The 16,466-nt window shown below is 42.1% G+C and overlaps 1 protein-coding gene across 1 annotated transcript; it reads right to left on the bottom strand.

Annotated features, from left to right (window-relative positions):
• Window positions 1-309: 309 nt before the first annotated feature.
• On the bottom strand, window positions 310-16,431 carry TYMS (thymidylate synthetase). The gene is made up of 7 exons (XM_073331441.1): window positions 16,179-16,431; window positions 15,680-15,753; window positions 10,511-10,685; window positions 8,495-8,596; window positions 4,668-4,843; window positions 2,304-2,375; window positions 310-1,028 (listed from the first exon to the last, which is right to left on the bottom strand). The coding sequence occupies exons 1-7, from the start codon at window positions 16,342-16,344 to the stop codon at window positions 891-893; spliced, it is 903 nt and encodes a 300-aa protein (XP_073187542.1). The 5' UTR covers window positions 16,345-16,431; the 3' UTR covers window positions 310-890.
• Between the last annotated feature and the right edge of the window lie 35 nt (window positions 16,432-16,466).

Below are 16,466 nucleotides of genomic sequence, written 5' to 3'. Positions count from 1 at the left end.
CAACAAACTTCTGTAGGAAGCCTGCCTGGCTTCTTGACAACTTGCTTACCTGCCTACTGCCTTAGCAGCCTACTGAGGGAGAGTAGAGCACTTGGGAGCCTACAGGCCACAGCTTCAGTATACTCCAAGTACTACAGCCCCCATTCCAATTAGGAGAGTTCATGTTTTGATTTTTTGTTCTGAAATTGAGCAAAGCCAAAACTTTGAAATCTCAAAATCCTCTGAAAGTTACCTTGATCTTCTTGATATTAGTGTTACAAGCACAAATTCAGTACGAGGCCTTAGATACAACACACTTTCCAAACACCATTGAAAATATTTATACAAAAGTTTATTAAACATTCTTCTCCAGCTTAAAAAAAATCCACTGCTATAACACCTGTTTTGTTTAAATACTTACTAATGCATAAGGGTAAGTAACTAATTCAGAACAAGGCTAATACTTCTCACTAGTCACTACTCAGGCTACAGTGTAGAGCAAGGAAAAGCTTGAAATATTAACTTAAACCCAGTAACAACTTAAGGGGGCTCCTGCCAATTCATGAATGATTTATAGACAGTAGAAATGTACAACCCAGAGTCACCTTCTAACGGAGACCTCTGTACTCAAAGACTGGCTAGTAAACGGTGCTAATTTTTTCTTTTACACCAAGATTTGGTTCAATGACACCACCTGCACAAAGGCAAGCCACTTTCATTAACATACATTTTTCATTAGATACTTCAGAAGCAGGTTAACAGCTATGAACAGTCCATCTTTTAGGTCAGGACCCCTTTCAAAGTGATGTAACTGTTTTAGCAACATTTAAGAGCATCACATTGAGCTTAAGTATTGACAAGGTAACATACTTATAAAACAGACTCATATCATGTTTAAAAAGTTAAGTGCATTAAATAGCCATCTCCATTTTAATAGCTGGATGTGGGTTATAGTCTTCAAGCTGAAAGTCATCTGCTTTGAAGTCACTGATGTTTTCAATTTTACGAAGAATTTTGAGTTTTGGGAAAGGACGTAGTTCCCTCTGAAGCTGAAATTAAAGAGAATTTGACTTACTTTTGAGTGCTAATCTTGTACAAAATGTAAAGAACAGTGCATAGTGAAAACCAAATACTTAGACAGCTCTTTTGGTTAGGTAGACCTCACCTGCCATAACATTCTCAGTCGTCATAGTATGTAGATATTTGTGTGACGAAGGTGGAAAGATTGATATGAAGTGAACGAGTCTGTCAGACCCAAAAAAAGTACTGTAGAGCCTTATTCAGCAGAATACCCACTAAAAATTACTGGTTTGCAAACTGACTATATATACGTAAGTAAGGATAATGCATCAAAGTGCACTTTATTCATTTAGTCAGTTAGTTACAGTTTTATGTTGATAAGACAAGTATAAGGACACTAATATTTTGTAACAATGATAAAGATTAGAGTACAAATTCTTGTATCTTTGACTTGCAGAGAGATAACCACTCTTTTGGTCCAAATTAATGTACAATTCAGTCAAAATTCTAGTGTTTTCACTTGTAACCAGAGTTGACCCCAGGTAAAGGGGAGTATTGGAGAAGAAATCAGAGGATCAGCCATGCAAATTAAGATAGTATTTACAATGAAAGGTCTCCACAGTACCAGATCTAAAAACGCAGGATTACTATGAGTTAATAGAATACCAGGATTGGAAGGGACCTCAAGAGGTTATCTAGTCCAACCCCCTGCTCAAAGCGGGACCAATCACCAACTAAATTTATCAAGCCTGACCTTAAAAACCTCTAAGGAGGGAGATTCCACCACCTCCCTAGGTAACCCATTCCAGTGCTTCACCACCCTCCTAGTGAAAAAGTTTTTCCCTAACATCCAATCTAAACCTCTCCCACTGCAACTTGAGACCATTACTTCTTGTTCTGTCATCTGGTACCACTGAGAACAGTCTAGATCCATCCTCTTTGGAACCCCCTTTCAGGTAGTTGAAAGCAGCTATCAAATCCCCCCTCATTCTTCTCTTCTGCAGACTAAACAATCCCAGTTCCCTCAGCCTCTCCTCATAAGTCATGTGTTCCAGTCTTCTAATATTTTTGTTGCCCTCTGCTGGAATCTTTTCAATTTTTCCACATCCTTCTTGAGTGTGGGGCCCAAAATTGGACACAGTACTCCAGATGAGGCCTGACCAATGTCAAATAGAGGGGAATGATCATGTCCCTCGATCTGCTGGCAATGCTCCTACTTACACAGCCCAAAATGCCATTAGTAACCAGTTGTGGTAGATGAATATCAAAAAGACAGCCAGGCTCCAGTCGCCATGGATACTTACTTGAATTTTCAAAGGTTCAACATGATTCAGATATATATGAGCATCTCCTAATGTGTGTATGAATTCACCAGGCTGAAGAAAAAGAGGGAAAAGTGTTCAGACAAACAAGGTAGCACATTTCAGGACTGTATGACATTGCAATGCTTGTGGCTGAAGTGTAGCTCCTGCACCAGATTGTCTTGATAAGCCATTGCCTTACAAGTTCAAATATTGTCCTTCCCTAAAGTAACCGATTATTTTAAGCTACTCTAAGCAGAGTATGAAGTTCTACAACAAAGACTTTGCAACAGATATAGCAACTGAGCACTCATATTTATCTGTTAACACAAGTGAAAGGAGATGGGGGTAGTGAGAAATATAGCTTTCTCCATCTACCTCAAAAGTGATAGATTGCAAATATTTCTTAGATATTAACAGTGCTACAGTGATCCATGCTTCTACCTCAAGATTAGACTACTGTGGCACTTAATTCTTTTAGGAAACCGAAGCAACTCATTAAAAGGAGTTCCTTGCAGGATCATATGAAACCAATGCACCATGATCTATCCTGACAAAGCCCTAAGGTTATGTCTACACTGCAACTGTGAGTCTGCCTCTCAGCCCTGGTAGACAGACTCACACTAGCATGCTAAAACTAGCAGAATGATTATTGTGGAAAAGACAGTGGTTCCAGCTAGCCACCTGAGCTAAGATGGGCTTGGACTCTGGCAGCTAGCCAAAGCCACCACCCACACACTACAATGCTATTTTTAGTGCACTAGATTGAGCAGAGATAGCATAAGTCTGTCTGCCCACGCTGGGAGGCATGTTCCCAGCTGCAATGTAGACATATCCAAAATGGCTTTGAACCTGCCTAGCTGAGAAACATGCCTCACTATTGCCATAGTTATGGTATGCAGAAGCACTTGAAAGCCAGTCTTCTTGGTTTAAATCAGAGCGCCTAGCAGGATGTTTTCTGTAATGAGCCCTGAACTTTGGAATTCTCTTCCCAGCCTCTTGATCAGAAATAGCCCACATCTGTTGGCCTTCATGGCATGCTACAAATCGCAGCTATCCTCACATTTGGGAAAGGGCTGGTACTTTTTCTAACTGGGAAAGTTGACAGGTTGGTTTGTCTGCATTAACGTTTCTTTCACTTACGGCAGGGGCACCTAACACCCTGGATAAGCATTTTGTGTGACTTAAGCATTGCCTGACAATTTACCATCATTGATTTAGGTCTAGTGCTTAAGAGTTTACTGCTCCTGAAAGTATCTGCACTATTTTGCTGCAGTATTCTTAGCCATAGCATGTAATGAAATACTGGATTGTAAAAGCAGAGCTATTTACTACATTTGTCTGCAGTGTTATTGCAGTATTTAATGTTATGCAAAAATTCACAAGTCTTCTATGAGTTTGTTCTTTACTGCAGATCTCTCCCACAAAAAGTGTTTTGCTTTAAGAGGAGATGTAATAGTTAAATGACATTGTGGAAGAGACATCAAACTTCATTTACTTTAATTGCCTTTGATATAAAACTTACACTAAGTCCTTACTTATTATAAAGCATGATTTTCTCCACTCACCCATTTTATCTCCTCAGTGCTAAAAATGGAAGCAGCAACTCCTGATGATAGCACCAGGAGGGGGCTCAAAAAATCACACTATCCCTATTAAATCTTTAAGAAGTGAGGAAGTCAGATTTTAGTAGAAAGACTGTAATGTATTTAAATTAAACAAATCTCTGCTCTACCAAGTCACAAGAACGCAGCTATCTTTGGTGAAAGATAACAGGTGGCTAACAGAAAAGAGCAGTACTATACAACCCATTTACAGTCAGAAGAGAAAAATATCCAATTGAAACCATGGTAGGAATTTAGGTAGGCAGATCACAATATGCAAATTGGAATCTGACAGCAACCACAGAATAAATGCTCTGTCTAGTCCAAAAAAACCACCAGAACAACACTGACATTTCTAATGGCTTGAAGTTGGTAGTACCTTGAAGACAGCTGTTTCAGTAGCACAAAAAGACACCCCATGGCATTTTTCATTGTCACCAGAAGGAAAAGTACTCAACTCAGATTTTTGGGAGATAAACTGGTGGAATAAGCCAGGATACATCTTCATTTTGACAAGTTTTTTCCACAAGATTTGGAGATTCTTTGATATAAGTGACCACAACGAGATTTATAGAGTTCTTATAGTGCAGGCCACCCCACTAACGCATACATTAAACATAATTAATCTACAGAGCCTGTTCCTGTACATATCTAAACTTTTGAATGCTGTGTTCATTCCAATTCTTCCTACATAAATGTTAGTCTATTTAATGTTTTAGTCCTCTGTTCAAACTATAAATATCTAAGCAAAAGGATACTATACCTTCAGGCCTGTGACATGGGCAATCATATACGTGAGAAGTGAGTAACTGGCAATATTGAAAGGCACCCCGAGTCCCATGTCTCCAGATCTCTGATACAACTGGCAAGACAGTTCACCATTTAGAACATAAAACTGGCACAGAGCGTGGCATGGAGGCAAAGCCATTAGTGAAATATCTAAGGAGATGCAAAACAGGAAGAGGGGGAAAAAACCAGTATTAAGACAGCATGAAAGAGCAAAAAAATATACGTATGTATATAGAAATAAATATGCATAAATACATCAAATAGCAATATTGAACCACATATTATAGTTCTATTGCTTTTACTATTAAGACTTTTTAAATCCTGCTATTACCACTACCAGATATTGCTTGCTTAATTATGTAACTGCTATTGTTAACAGTAACTGGATGGACAGAGTACAAATTCCCCTGAAGAAAGGTTTTAGGCCCTGATAATGCAAACGCTTATGCACATGCTTAATTTTACTCACATAATTAGTCCTATTGATTTTATGAGATTAGTCTCATGAGTAAAATTAAGCATGTGTTCAAGTGTTTGCAGTTAAGCATGTGTCAAGGGCTTTAGTCATTCAGCCTATGTTTTCCTTCTTAAACAAGCTCCTGCCTCTAATTTTTATTATTTGTATTGCACTACAGACACCGGGGGTGGGGGGGAGGAGGACATCCTCCGCCTCAGGGAGTACAAGACAAAAAGTAACAGGTGGACAGAGACAAATGAGGGAGCACATGGGAACAATGAGAATACTGGTCAGGATGATAAGCAGCAGTCAGAGCACTCCTGCCACCTGCTGTAAATTTATCGGCCCAATTACCCTAATTGTGAGCTTGCATGTGAAAAGAGCAAGTTCATAAAAATGTTATAATAACCTATTACAACAAATGTTGATGGGAAAAGATGCAAAAGGAAGACAGAAAGACAATTAGTCCAAATAAAAAGGCCTACTGATATAACTCAAGGACTGTGTTTACATCATGCCTGGTAAACAAGAAGAGTGTGGGACTGGAAATCAATGGGTCAAAATTTTTGTGTTGGAAATCAGTCCCAACTGTTGGACAAAATAATGAGGGGATGGGCTATTCCACCCATCACTCCCCTTTTGGGGTCCTTAGGAAAATAATAAAATGAAAATAATAATAATAAAAGAACAAGGGGATGACTATGACTTAGGAAAAATCCAAAATGATGGCTGACTGAAAGATGGAAGAAGAAAGGAGCAAATTTAATGATCATGTCCACCACCCCCGTTGTCGCTTTGGGACCCGGTATTTACTGTAACACCATTGGGCCTTCGTTATTCTGATCCTCAGAAGTGTCCTGACCAGACCACACAGGAGAGTGGGGGCCAGAGGACATCACCACCTCCACAGACTTGGACATACATGCGTGCGTGCATGAGAGAGAGACAGACAGACAGACACACACACACACTTTCCTTCTCCAATGTATTTCTTTCCTTTCCTTAGCCCCTTCCTTTTTTTCTTATGTCTAATAAGGAGTTTGGTTTCAATGGCCAAAACTGCATATTTTGCAACACTGCTGTAAGCTTGTGACCAGAGAGGCAGCTAAAAGCAATCACCTAAACAGCTTGATGCTGGAATAAGTTTGCCAGGTCTTGGAATGGCTGATAAAACCATGTGCAGTGCCTCTGTTTCTCCAGCAGCGAAGTAGCAAGTAAAAGTCAACACCAGAGACAGAAGCTGCATTTTCTATCCTTGTTGTTCTTTTCTCTTCCCTCTTGAGAGTTTGTCTTGTTTTGCTTTCTAGGAAACAGGATCGGACTTTACCAACAACAGTGATACCAGCTCCAGCCCATCTTAACTAACTTCTTCTCTTTTCCCCAAAAAAGGATAGTTATCACCATCAAAAAGGCTGTCAAGCACAAGGGTTTTCCTTCTAACAGCTCTCTCCTGCTAAATGGACAGGGAACAAGGGATGTTGTTAAAATGGAAGCCTTATTTACTACTTTACATTTCAAGTGCTTTAACTATTTTTCCTTCTTTTCTGTATCTTTAATAAAACAGGTTTAAAAGATTTTTAATGGTGTGTTTGCCTTGATACAAGCAAGCTGCAGTCTCTGTATACCAAACCTTTTTAAATTTAAGGTTGGACAGTTTCAGGGTCATGTTAACACCACTTGCTCTTGGGGCCCATTTATTCCATCTAAATTAGTATAATATGCCTACTTCAGTCACATTTTTGTAGATATCATGGCAAAGGGGAGTTTTAAGGAGGAATTTAAATGACAGTTAAGTGGTTTAGTAGATGTTTATGTGCAGCTCTTCCTATGCATGAGAGACAGAATGGAAGAAAGCATGAAGGTATTTTTTTGGAAACTGAACAAGTGGGTGATAAAGGTTGATGTCACTGGCAAGGTGGAAGTGGGAGTCAACATCTTGGCAGGATATGAGAGACGATAGGTAGCATGAGGATAGGCTGTGAAGGGCCCTGACGGTAAAGGCAAGTAGATTACATTTGAGGCGATGGAGAAAGAATGGATGCAAAAGCGGGTGACATGATCAAACAAACTAGGACAATGATCTTTGCGGAAGCATTTTGAATGGATATAAGCTGGGTGAGACTGTATTTGTCAAGGTCAAACAACAGAATGTTGCAGGAGTCGAAATGATGGGAGACTAGATGAGTGAACTGTGTGGACAGAGAAGGAAGAAGTATAGAGATGTTAGGCAGGAAGGATCAATGAGATTTAGACCAGCAGACCCTAAACTTACTGGTTCATGTACCACGTTCTAAAAAAAAAAAAAAAGAAAGAAAAGAAATGGCTGTGAAGTGAACTGATGGAATATATGATACACCACAGTTAGGGAAACCATGATTTAGACACAGCCCAAATGTTAGAATCTAGAGAAATGGTCAAGTTAAAGATGCCAAGTGACAGAGAAGATAATGGTGTCCACTGTGACTGAGAAAAGGGGGAAGACTTGGTGGGGAAGATTAAGAACCCAGTTTTGGCTTTGTTGATTTTAAACTGACAGCTGGACATCCAAGGTATCACACTCCTTTGACCTGCCTGATCCCTATTAACCCTCCACCTACTGTACAGTTGCCATTTAATGGGAACCTTTCCCCAGCATGCCTTTTTGGAAACTGGCTCTAACTATAGCAGGGAAAACAGCTAAAACGACAATTTTTTAACTGGCTGCTGCTTGTTGGCATCTCCCGCTCTTCTAGCTGTTGAGTACCTTTAATTCCTAAAGTTCTTAAACAGGCTCCTTTCTTCAGAAAAGATTCTAACAACTACGAAAAAGAGCACTGTAATTTTTTTTTTTTAAGTTTTGTTCTCTTCTCCCCAAATTTTGAGTATAATCCTATAATTTAATACACAGTAAAAAACAAACAGCTGCTTGATTATATTTTTCAATTATGAGTTTCCTTAAAAAACAAGTTAAATGTTTTTTTATTATATGCAAAGCGTCTTTGAATAGTGACTATGTAGAGGGCAGTGATAATCATGTATTTCCATTTGTACTAAGACAGAAAAGGGTTGAAATCATATAGGATGTTTTGGGGCCTGAATATCCTCTCACATCAGTGAGAATCATGAGAAACAGGAGAATTCAGGTTATAATTCACCCAACCATTTATAGAACATGAAATCACATATCAGTTGTGTAAGCTCACCTTTTCTTGCAGCAAAAATGTAACCACCACCAGAGCCGGCTGTAGACACAGGATCTGGTAATTATGCAAACTTTCAGGACTAAATGAGCACCAATGATATAGCTTAGCATGCAACTTGGTAAGGTGCAACTACATTCACTTCACACACACACACTTCTGTACCTTTGGGATTCCAAGCACACATGATGATTCTTCTGTCATCTGGATTGTTTTTGATTGTGTCAATTACATTCTGCAGCTGGTCCACTCCTTGGCCAGAGTAATCTGAAGAAAGTTACCAGACAAGGTTTAAATAAGTCAGACAGCCTAAGGTTGTTTTAACAATAGCTTAGAGCTGCCCCAAAAAATCCTTTTGAAAGCCAAGCCCACACCCTTCAGAAAAATTACATTAATTGTCCCCTCTTCTGATCCCACCTGGGATTGTTAAAGGTTTACACCTTAATACATCTTCTGAGCCTTCCCTCTCTCTCTTCTGGGTAGTCCTTTGGGAGCCTCAGATGAGTGCTCCAAGCTTTGGGAAAAGGTGGTGTCCCCTTCCCCTCTTTTCTTGCATGCTTTGAGAAGTGAAATAGTTATTGTTGACACTTAAAGCATCATCACTAGCACTGGGGTTAGTACCTCCTGAAATGGGGTCATACACACCCCAGAGCTATTCTTTCACTCTCTCTGCAAACTCACATAAGTGTCTGCATCCTTACACCCCAAGGCCAGGTCTACATTTAAAACGTACATGAAGATAGCTACGGCACTTAGAGGTGTGAAAAATCCACACTCCTGAGTGCTGTAGCTATGCAAACCTAACCCCCAGAGTAGACACAGTTAGATTGATGAAAGAATGCTTCTGTTGACCTAGCTACCATTGCTTGGGGAGATGGAGTCCCTACAGCAATGGAAAAAACCCCTTCCATTGCTGTAGTCTGCAGCCACACTTTGCGGTTACAGTGGCATAGCTACAGCACTGTTGCTATAGTGTCCATAGTGTAGACACAGCCCATGATTGAACATTTTCTTCTCTAGCACAACAGCTAAAAACTTTAAACGAAACCTGAGACCTTGGAGAATAATTGAGAGGTCTGTCTGTATATCTGACAGTGGGTCTCAGAGCCTACAGAGTTTAAATAGAGTGGAACTAACATGCTATTTTTATCACCCTTAAGTCCTGTGTTTGAGAATGCACAAAAGCCAGATTTCAATGGGTAACAAGATGCTACAAACTATTAGTTCATATCATGACAACTGTTAAACCGCCTCAATTAAAATAATAAATTTCTATATCATCATTTTAAACAAAGGCTTATCCTTTACATGGGAAATCAAAGGTACCTTAATCCAAGAGAAATTTGAAGAACAAGTGAAATACGAGGCCAGGGGGCCATAAAACAATTTTGGTTACTTGGTGCTGATCATTTTTACTGGCCTGCTATCCAATAGACTGACTACCTGCCTTTTCTTTGTCCTATACCAACATATGAATATGTGGAGATTGTTCTGGTATAAAAGTGCTCTCTTTAAAAAAGAAATTATGCCCAGGTTGATATAGTGTGAAGTACTGGAATTCTTCTTTACATTTTTACTTGCCTTTTTAGATGGAGAAAATACTTTTTGATGGTTGAATAAGACATTAGTTCACCACCCCCAACATCATTATGAAAGCTAAGCGTGGGAGAGTCATGATTTTCCAATGATACTTTCCTGTAAACAGCACAAATTAATGTGCTAATTATACAAATTAATAATAGCAGCTCTCTGAAATGAGTGATTTTAGTGTAGTTTAAAAAAAAAGTATCCTGTTACAATTGGCACCTCTGCTGGCAGCCTCAGCAGAGAGGCAAAGAACTAAATGGGCATGGAAACCAAAATATCCTCCCACCTACAGGTGATATACCAGCACATTAGCAGAACAGTGTACTGCCTATGATTCACCCATTCTATAAATAGGCTACTGCCTGCAATACTGCATATTTCATAATGGTAGGCTTTCCTAGAAGCTCAATATAACCTCCCAAAAAGATCTACTTATTCTGGTTCTCAGTTACCATTATAAATGTCCTCGTTATAATCTTTTCATGCCTCCATAACCTCCTGAAAGTGAGGTACCACAGTAATCCTGTCAGTCTCACTAAGCACTGAAGATAAAATCTCTAGTTTCCCGCTGTTGAAGTTATCTACTTTCCTCACCTGTATTCATATCTTTATATTCAGCTCCAAAGTGTCTCCACTGGAAACCATACACTGGTCCCAAATCCCCTTCTGTTCTGCTAGGGAAACCTTGTTTATCCAAGAATTCACGTGATCCATTGGCATCCCAAATCTTCACTCCTTTTGCAGAGAGCTCTTTAGCATTTGTTGAACCCTACACACAATAAAACTGTTATAAACAATATGTTACTGAGAATTGAATTATACTGCTCTAGTCATCTTTAATTCATCTCTAGCTTTGTATACTGTAGGCCAATGGAGGTTCGAGGATAAATGCGATTGCCTACAGTTGCTTGTACACAGGCCCTTCAGCAAACAAGGTTTTACTTTTTGCTTGATGAAACAAGAAAAAACTTGTTCCATGTCTGTATAATTCTGTTACTCATGATGCACCTGCTGTCAGCCTTCGTGAACTGTCTTACAAGTCATTATGGGGGGAAAAGTTTATGCAGTCCCTTCTCTTTTGCATGTTTTTTCTGTTTTCTTGAAGCTTAAATTACATGCTCTTGAGAGATGCCAACTAGAAATAGTTGGAAGTTCTGTTTAGTCACTGAGCAGATGGTAGGCTCCCATATTCTACTCTGCCACTTTGTATAAAACCTAGAGATGAGAATAAGAAAACAAATCCCCTGAGTTTAAAATAGCACTGAAAGCGAATAGAGACTTAAATATTATCTGCTATCAAAACACGTCTACAGTCTCAGAGTACAGCACTGTGCTGGTTGACATCTGAAAGGTTCTAGCCCTTACAATTGAAAGGATAAGGCTTCCTTTTTAAAAGAGCATTAAGTTCTTCAAAAAACTGATATCTGGATAAGTTGATTTTTCAAGTCCCGATGTACCAGCATTTAATCAAATGCTACTCAGAATCACATCAGGGAACATCGATAGGGCAACACAACATCTTAGCACTTGTCTACACAAGTTTTACCAGCATAAACTATGCTTGGTAGCCCTGGTCTCCACTATGGGATTAGGTCGAATTTAGCCGCGTTAGGTCGATTTAAAAATGACTGCATCCACACAACCAACCCCATTCCGTCAACCTAAAGGGCTCTTAAAATTGACTTCTGTACTCCTCCCCGACAAGGGGAGTAGCGCTAAAATCGACCTTGCTGGGTCGAATTTGGGATAGTGCGGATGCAAATTGATGGTATTGGCCTCCAGGAGCTATCCCAGAGTGCTCCATTATGACTGCTCTGAACAGCACTTTGAACTCCAATGCACTAGCCAGGTACACAGGAAAAACCCCGGGAACTTTTGAATTTTGTTTCCTGTTTGGTCAGTGTGGCGAACTCAGCAGCACAGGTGACCATACAGTCTCCCCAGAATCGTAGAATGTTTCTACACTCCCCTTATCATCTTTGTCCCTGAAGTTATCGCAGATTAGAAGGCGAAAAAAACCGCACTCACGATGACATGTTTTCCGAGCTCATGCAGTCCTCCTGCACTGATAGGGCACAGTTTAATGCATGGAGGCATTCAGTGGCAGAGGCCAGGAAAGAATTGAGTGAGTGCGAATAGCAGAGGCAGGACGCGATGCTGAGGCTAATGGGGGAGCAAATGGACATGATGAAGTGTCTGTTGGAGCTGCAGGATAGCCAAGAAGAGCACAGACCCCTGCTGCATCCACTGTATAACTGTGGGAGGGACAGCTCAGTGGTTTGACATAGGCCAGCTTAAACCCAGGGTTGTGAGTTCAATCCCTGAGGGGGCAATTTAGGGATCTGGGGCAAAAATTGGGGATTGGTCCTGCTTTGAGCAGGGGGTTGGACTAGATGATCTCCTGAGGTCCCTTCCAACTCTGATATTCTATAGGTTTCAGAGTAACAGCCGTGTTAGTCTGTATTCGCAAAAAGAAAAGGAGTACTTGTGGCACCTTAGAGACTAACCAATTTATTTGAGCATAAGCTTTCGTGAGCTACAGCTCACTTCATCGGATGTATACTGTGGAAACTGCAGAAGACATTATATACACAGAGACCATGAAACAATACCTCCTCCCACCCCACTCTCCTGCTGGTAATAGCTTATCTAAAGTGATCACTCTCCTTACAATGTGTATGATAATCAAGTTGGGCCATTTCCAGTACAAATCCAGGTTTTCTCACCCTCCGCCTTCCCCCCCCCCACAAACTCACTCTCCTGCTGGTAATAGCCCATCCAAAGTGACCACTCTCCCTACAATGTGCATGAAAATCAAGGTGGGCCATTTCCAGCACAAATCCAGGTTTTCTCACCCCCATACGCACACAAACTCGCTCTCCTGCTGGTAACAGCTCATCCAAGCTGATCACTCTCCTTACAAGATGTATGATAATCAAGGTGGGCCATTTCTAGCATAAATCCAAGTTTAACCAGAACGTCTGGGGGGTGGGGGGGGTGGGTAGGGGTAGGAAAAAACAAGGGGAAATAGGCTACCTTGCATAATGACTTAGCCACTCCCAGTCTCTATTTAAGCCTAAATTAATAGTATCCAATTTGCAAATGAATTCCAATTCAGCAGTTTCTCGCTGGAGTCTGGATTTGAAGTTTTTTTGTTTTAAGATAGCGACCTTCATGTCTGTAATTGCGTGACCAGAGAGATTGTAGTGTTCTCCAACTGGTTTATGAATGTTATAATTCTTGACATCTGATTTGTGTCCATTTATTCTTTTACGTAGAGACTGTCCAGTTTGACCAATGTACACGGCAGAGGGGCACTGCTGGCACATGATGGCATATATCACATTTGTGGATGTGCAGGTGAACGAGCCTCTGATAGTGTGGCTGATGTTATTAGGCCCTGTGATGGTGTGATGGCCCACCTTGATTATCATGCACATTGTAGGGAGAGTGGTCACTGTGGATAAGCTATTACCAGCAGGAGAGTGAGTTTGTGTGTGTGTGTGTTTTTTTGTTTTGTTTTGGTTTTTTGGGGGGGGGGGTGAGAAAACCTGGATTTGTGCTGGAAATGGCCCACCTTGATTGTCATACACATTGTAAGGAGAGTGATCACTTTAGATAAGCTATTACCAGCAGGAGAGTGGGGTGGGAGGAGGTATTGTTTCATGGTCTCTGTGTATACAATGTCTTCTGCAGTTTCCACACTATGCATCCGATGAAGTGAGCTTTAGCTCACGAAAGCTTATGCTCAAATAAATCGGTTAGTCTCTAAGGTGCCACAAGTACTCCTTTTCTTTCTGATATTCTATGATACCCTCCTCCCCATGTTCCATAGCCTCCTCACCCAGACGCCCAAGAACACGGGGGGGGGGGCGCTCTGGGCACCCAGCCACTCCACTCCAGAGGATGGCCCAAGAAACAGAAGGCTGTCACTCAAACAGTTTGATTTTTAGTGTGGCTACAATAAGCCATGTGACCTTGTCCTTCCCTCCTCCCCCACCCCACCCCACCCAGGCTACCTCGTCCGTTATCTCTCTTTTTTAAAAAAATTAATAAAGAAAGAATGTATGGTTTCAAAACAATAGTTACTTTATTTCAAAGGGGGGAAGGGTGACTGGCTTACAGGGAATTAAAAATCAACAAAGAGGGTGGATTTGCATCAAGAAGAAACACACACAACTGTTTCATGACTGGCCAGGCTTCAGTGTAACTGGTTTTCAAAGCCTCTCTGATGTGCAGCATGCCTTGTTGTGCTCTTCTAATCGCCCTGGTGTCTGGCTGCTGAAAATCAGATGCCAAGCGATTCGCCTCAACCTCCCACCTGCCATAAATGTCTCTCCCTTACTCTCACAGATATTATGGAGCACACAGCAAGCAGCAATAACAATGGGAATGTTGGTTGCTCTGAGGTCTGACCTAGTCAGCAAACAGCGCCAGCGAGCTTTTAAACGTCCAAAGACACATTCTACCACCATTCTGCACTTGCTCAGCCTATAGTAGGCTGGGGTAGGTGCGACCGCATGGTGCTGCCAGGGGCAGAGCAGCCTGAGGCAGAAGCCTCCAGCTCACATGATATTCTAGGCAGGACTGAATCTCCATGAGACGAAAAACTTAAAGAAGAGAATGACCTGGAGTCTCTGTCTCCCATTCGGTGCTTTAAGAGGAGACTAGCCATGTCTGTCCAGGCACCCCGATCAACCTCACCGAGGTCTGCCAGGAGCTCCCAGGAGATGTACGACAGTAATCAGTCCTACTGCACTCTCTGCCGCAAAGGCAAGGAGCTGCTGCTGTGTAGCACCCCGGAGACGTATGGTAGCTGCTGCTGTGTAGCACCCAGGAGACGTACGGTGACGGTGAGCTGAGAGGGCTCCATGCTTGCCGAGGTATGGCGTCTACACAGGTAACCCAGGAAAAAAGGCACAAAACGATTGTCTGCCGTTGCTTTCATGGAGGGAGCAACAGAGGGGGGCCTGACAATATGTACCCAAAACCACCCACGACAATGTTTTTGCCCTATCCGGCCTTGGGAGCTTAACCCAGAATTCCAGTGGGCAGCGGAGACTGTGGGAACTGTGGGATAGCTACCCACAGTGCACCACTCTTTAAGTCGATGATAGCCACAGTAGTGAGGACGCACTCCACCGACTTAATGCGCTTAATGTGGACATACGCAATCGACTGTATAAAATCGGTTTCTAAAAATTGACTTCTATAAAATCGACTTAATTTCGTAGTGTAGACATACCCTTAGAGGTGTGATCATCTATTAGAAGTGTAATTTATTTATTTATTTATTTTTTGCAAAGAGTTGTATTGGTAAAAGCCTAGGATGGATGCAGTTATACCAGTATAAGAGTGCCTTATCCTGGAGTATCTCATTTTGGTGACAGAACAGGAATAAGCTATACCAGTATAAAAGCATTCACATAGAGTTTTCCTGTTTTAACTACAGCGGTATAGTTTAAGGAGCAAAACTTTCTAGTGTACACAAGTCCTTCAACACTTCAGAATATTTCACTAAAAAGAAGCAAGGTAAGATTTAACCAGCATTCCCTCCAGATTGTACTAGCACCTTAACCAAAATTAACAAAATGTTTTGAAGCTATTAGACTTATTATTAAGTTGGAAAAATACTAGAATGTCATAACTTGTTTGTTCCCTGTATGAATGGAAACATCTGTAAGTGTTTCAAATACACTAGTCCATAGTGGGATATATTCTACAGACAGCATTATCAATGCACATAACAACCATGCATCATACCTTGATAAACCATAGCAGCTCTTCCAGCACTCCCTTCCAGAACACTCGTTTTGTCGTCAGCAAAGGAAACTGATCTGAAAAAGGTCAAAGCAGCAAAGTCAATTCTCACTCATCAAATACCATGGATTGCTTTTCACTTATAAATACTAAAAGTGTTGAAGCTTAGACACTGATCTGTGGTGCATGTGCATTATATACTATCACAATAAGAGCCTAGTTTATTGGAGCACTCATTTAGAACTTAGCACTGTAACAGTCAGGAAAGCAATGTGAATGTGAAGCGCTTGGCAGGTCTGCCAGGCACCAGGCCGGGGGGCAGCTGGTGGGATGCGGTGAGGGACTGGAGGGGCACATGGGGTGGAGGAGGTCTGGGGAGGGGGAGCCCGTGGGATGGAGAGGTCTGTGGGGAGAGTGAGCCCATGGGGAAGGGGAGGGGAGGGGGGAGGCTGCGGGGAGCGGGCCGAGAGGTCCCCGCCACGCCAGTGACTCTGGCAGTCACCTCTCAGGCTGTACCGCGCCTGCAGCCCGAACGCGGAGATGGTGCCGGTCCCGGTCCGATCCTCCTTCCGGTGGCCGCGCTGCAGGATGTGCTGGACCTGCCCCAGGTACTGCAGCTCCCCGTGCGGCGGGGGCGCCGGGCTCTGCGGCTCGCGCGCGGCGGACATGGCGGGGCCGGCCGGGGCGAGCTGGCGCGGCGGGCCCGCGCTTCGAACTGGCGCCACCCCCGGCCCGCCAGGCGCCAGCCAATCGTAGGGCCGGGCGCGCGCGCGCGGGAGGCGCCTTGGGC

The sequence above is a fragment of the Lepidochelys kempii genome, chromosome 2 (assembly GCF_965140265.1).
Source record: "Lepidochelys kempii isolate rLepKem1 chromosome 2, rLepKem1.hap2, whole genome shotgun sequence".
Classification (NCBI taxonomy): domain Eukaryota; kingdom Metazoa; phylum Chordata; order Testudines; family Cheloniidae; genus Lepidochelys; species Lepidochelys kempii.
Note: the sequence above shows the minus strand (reverse complement) of the source record. Positions and strands in the feature narration are given on the sequence as shown.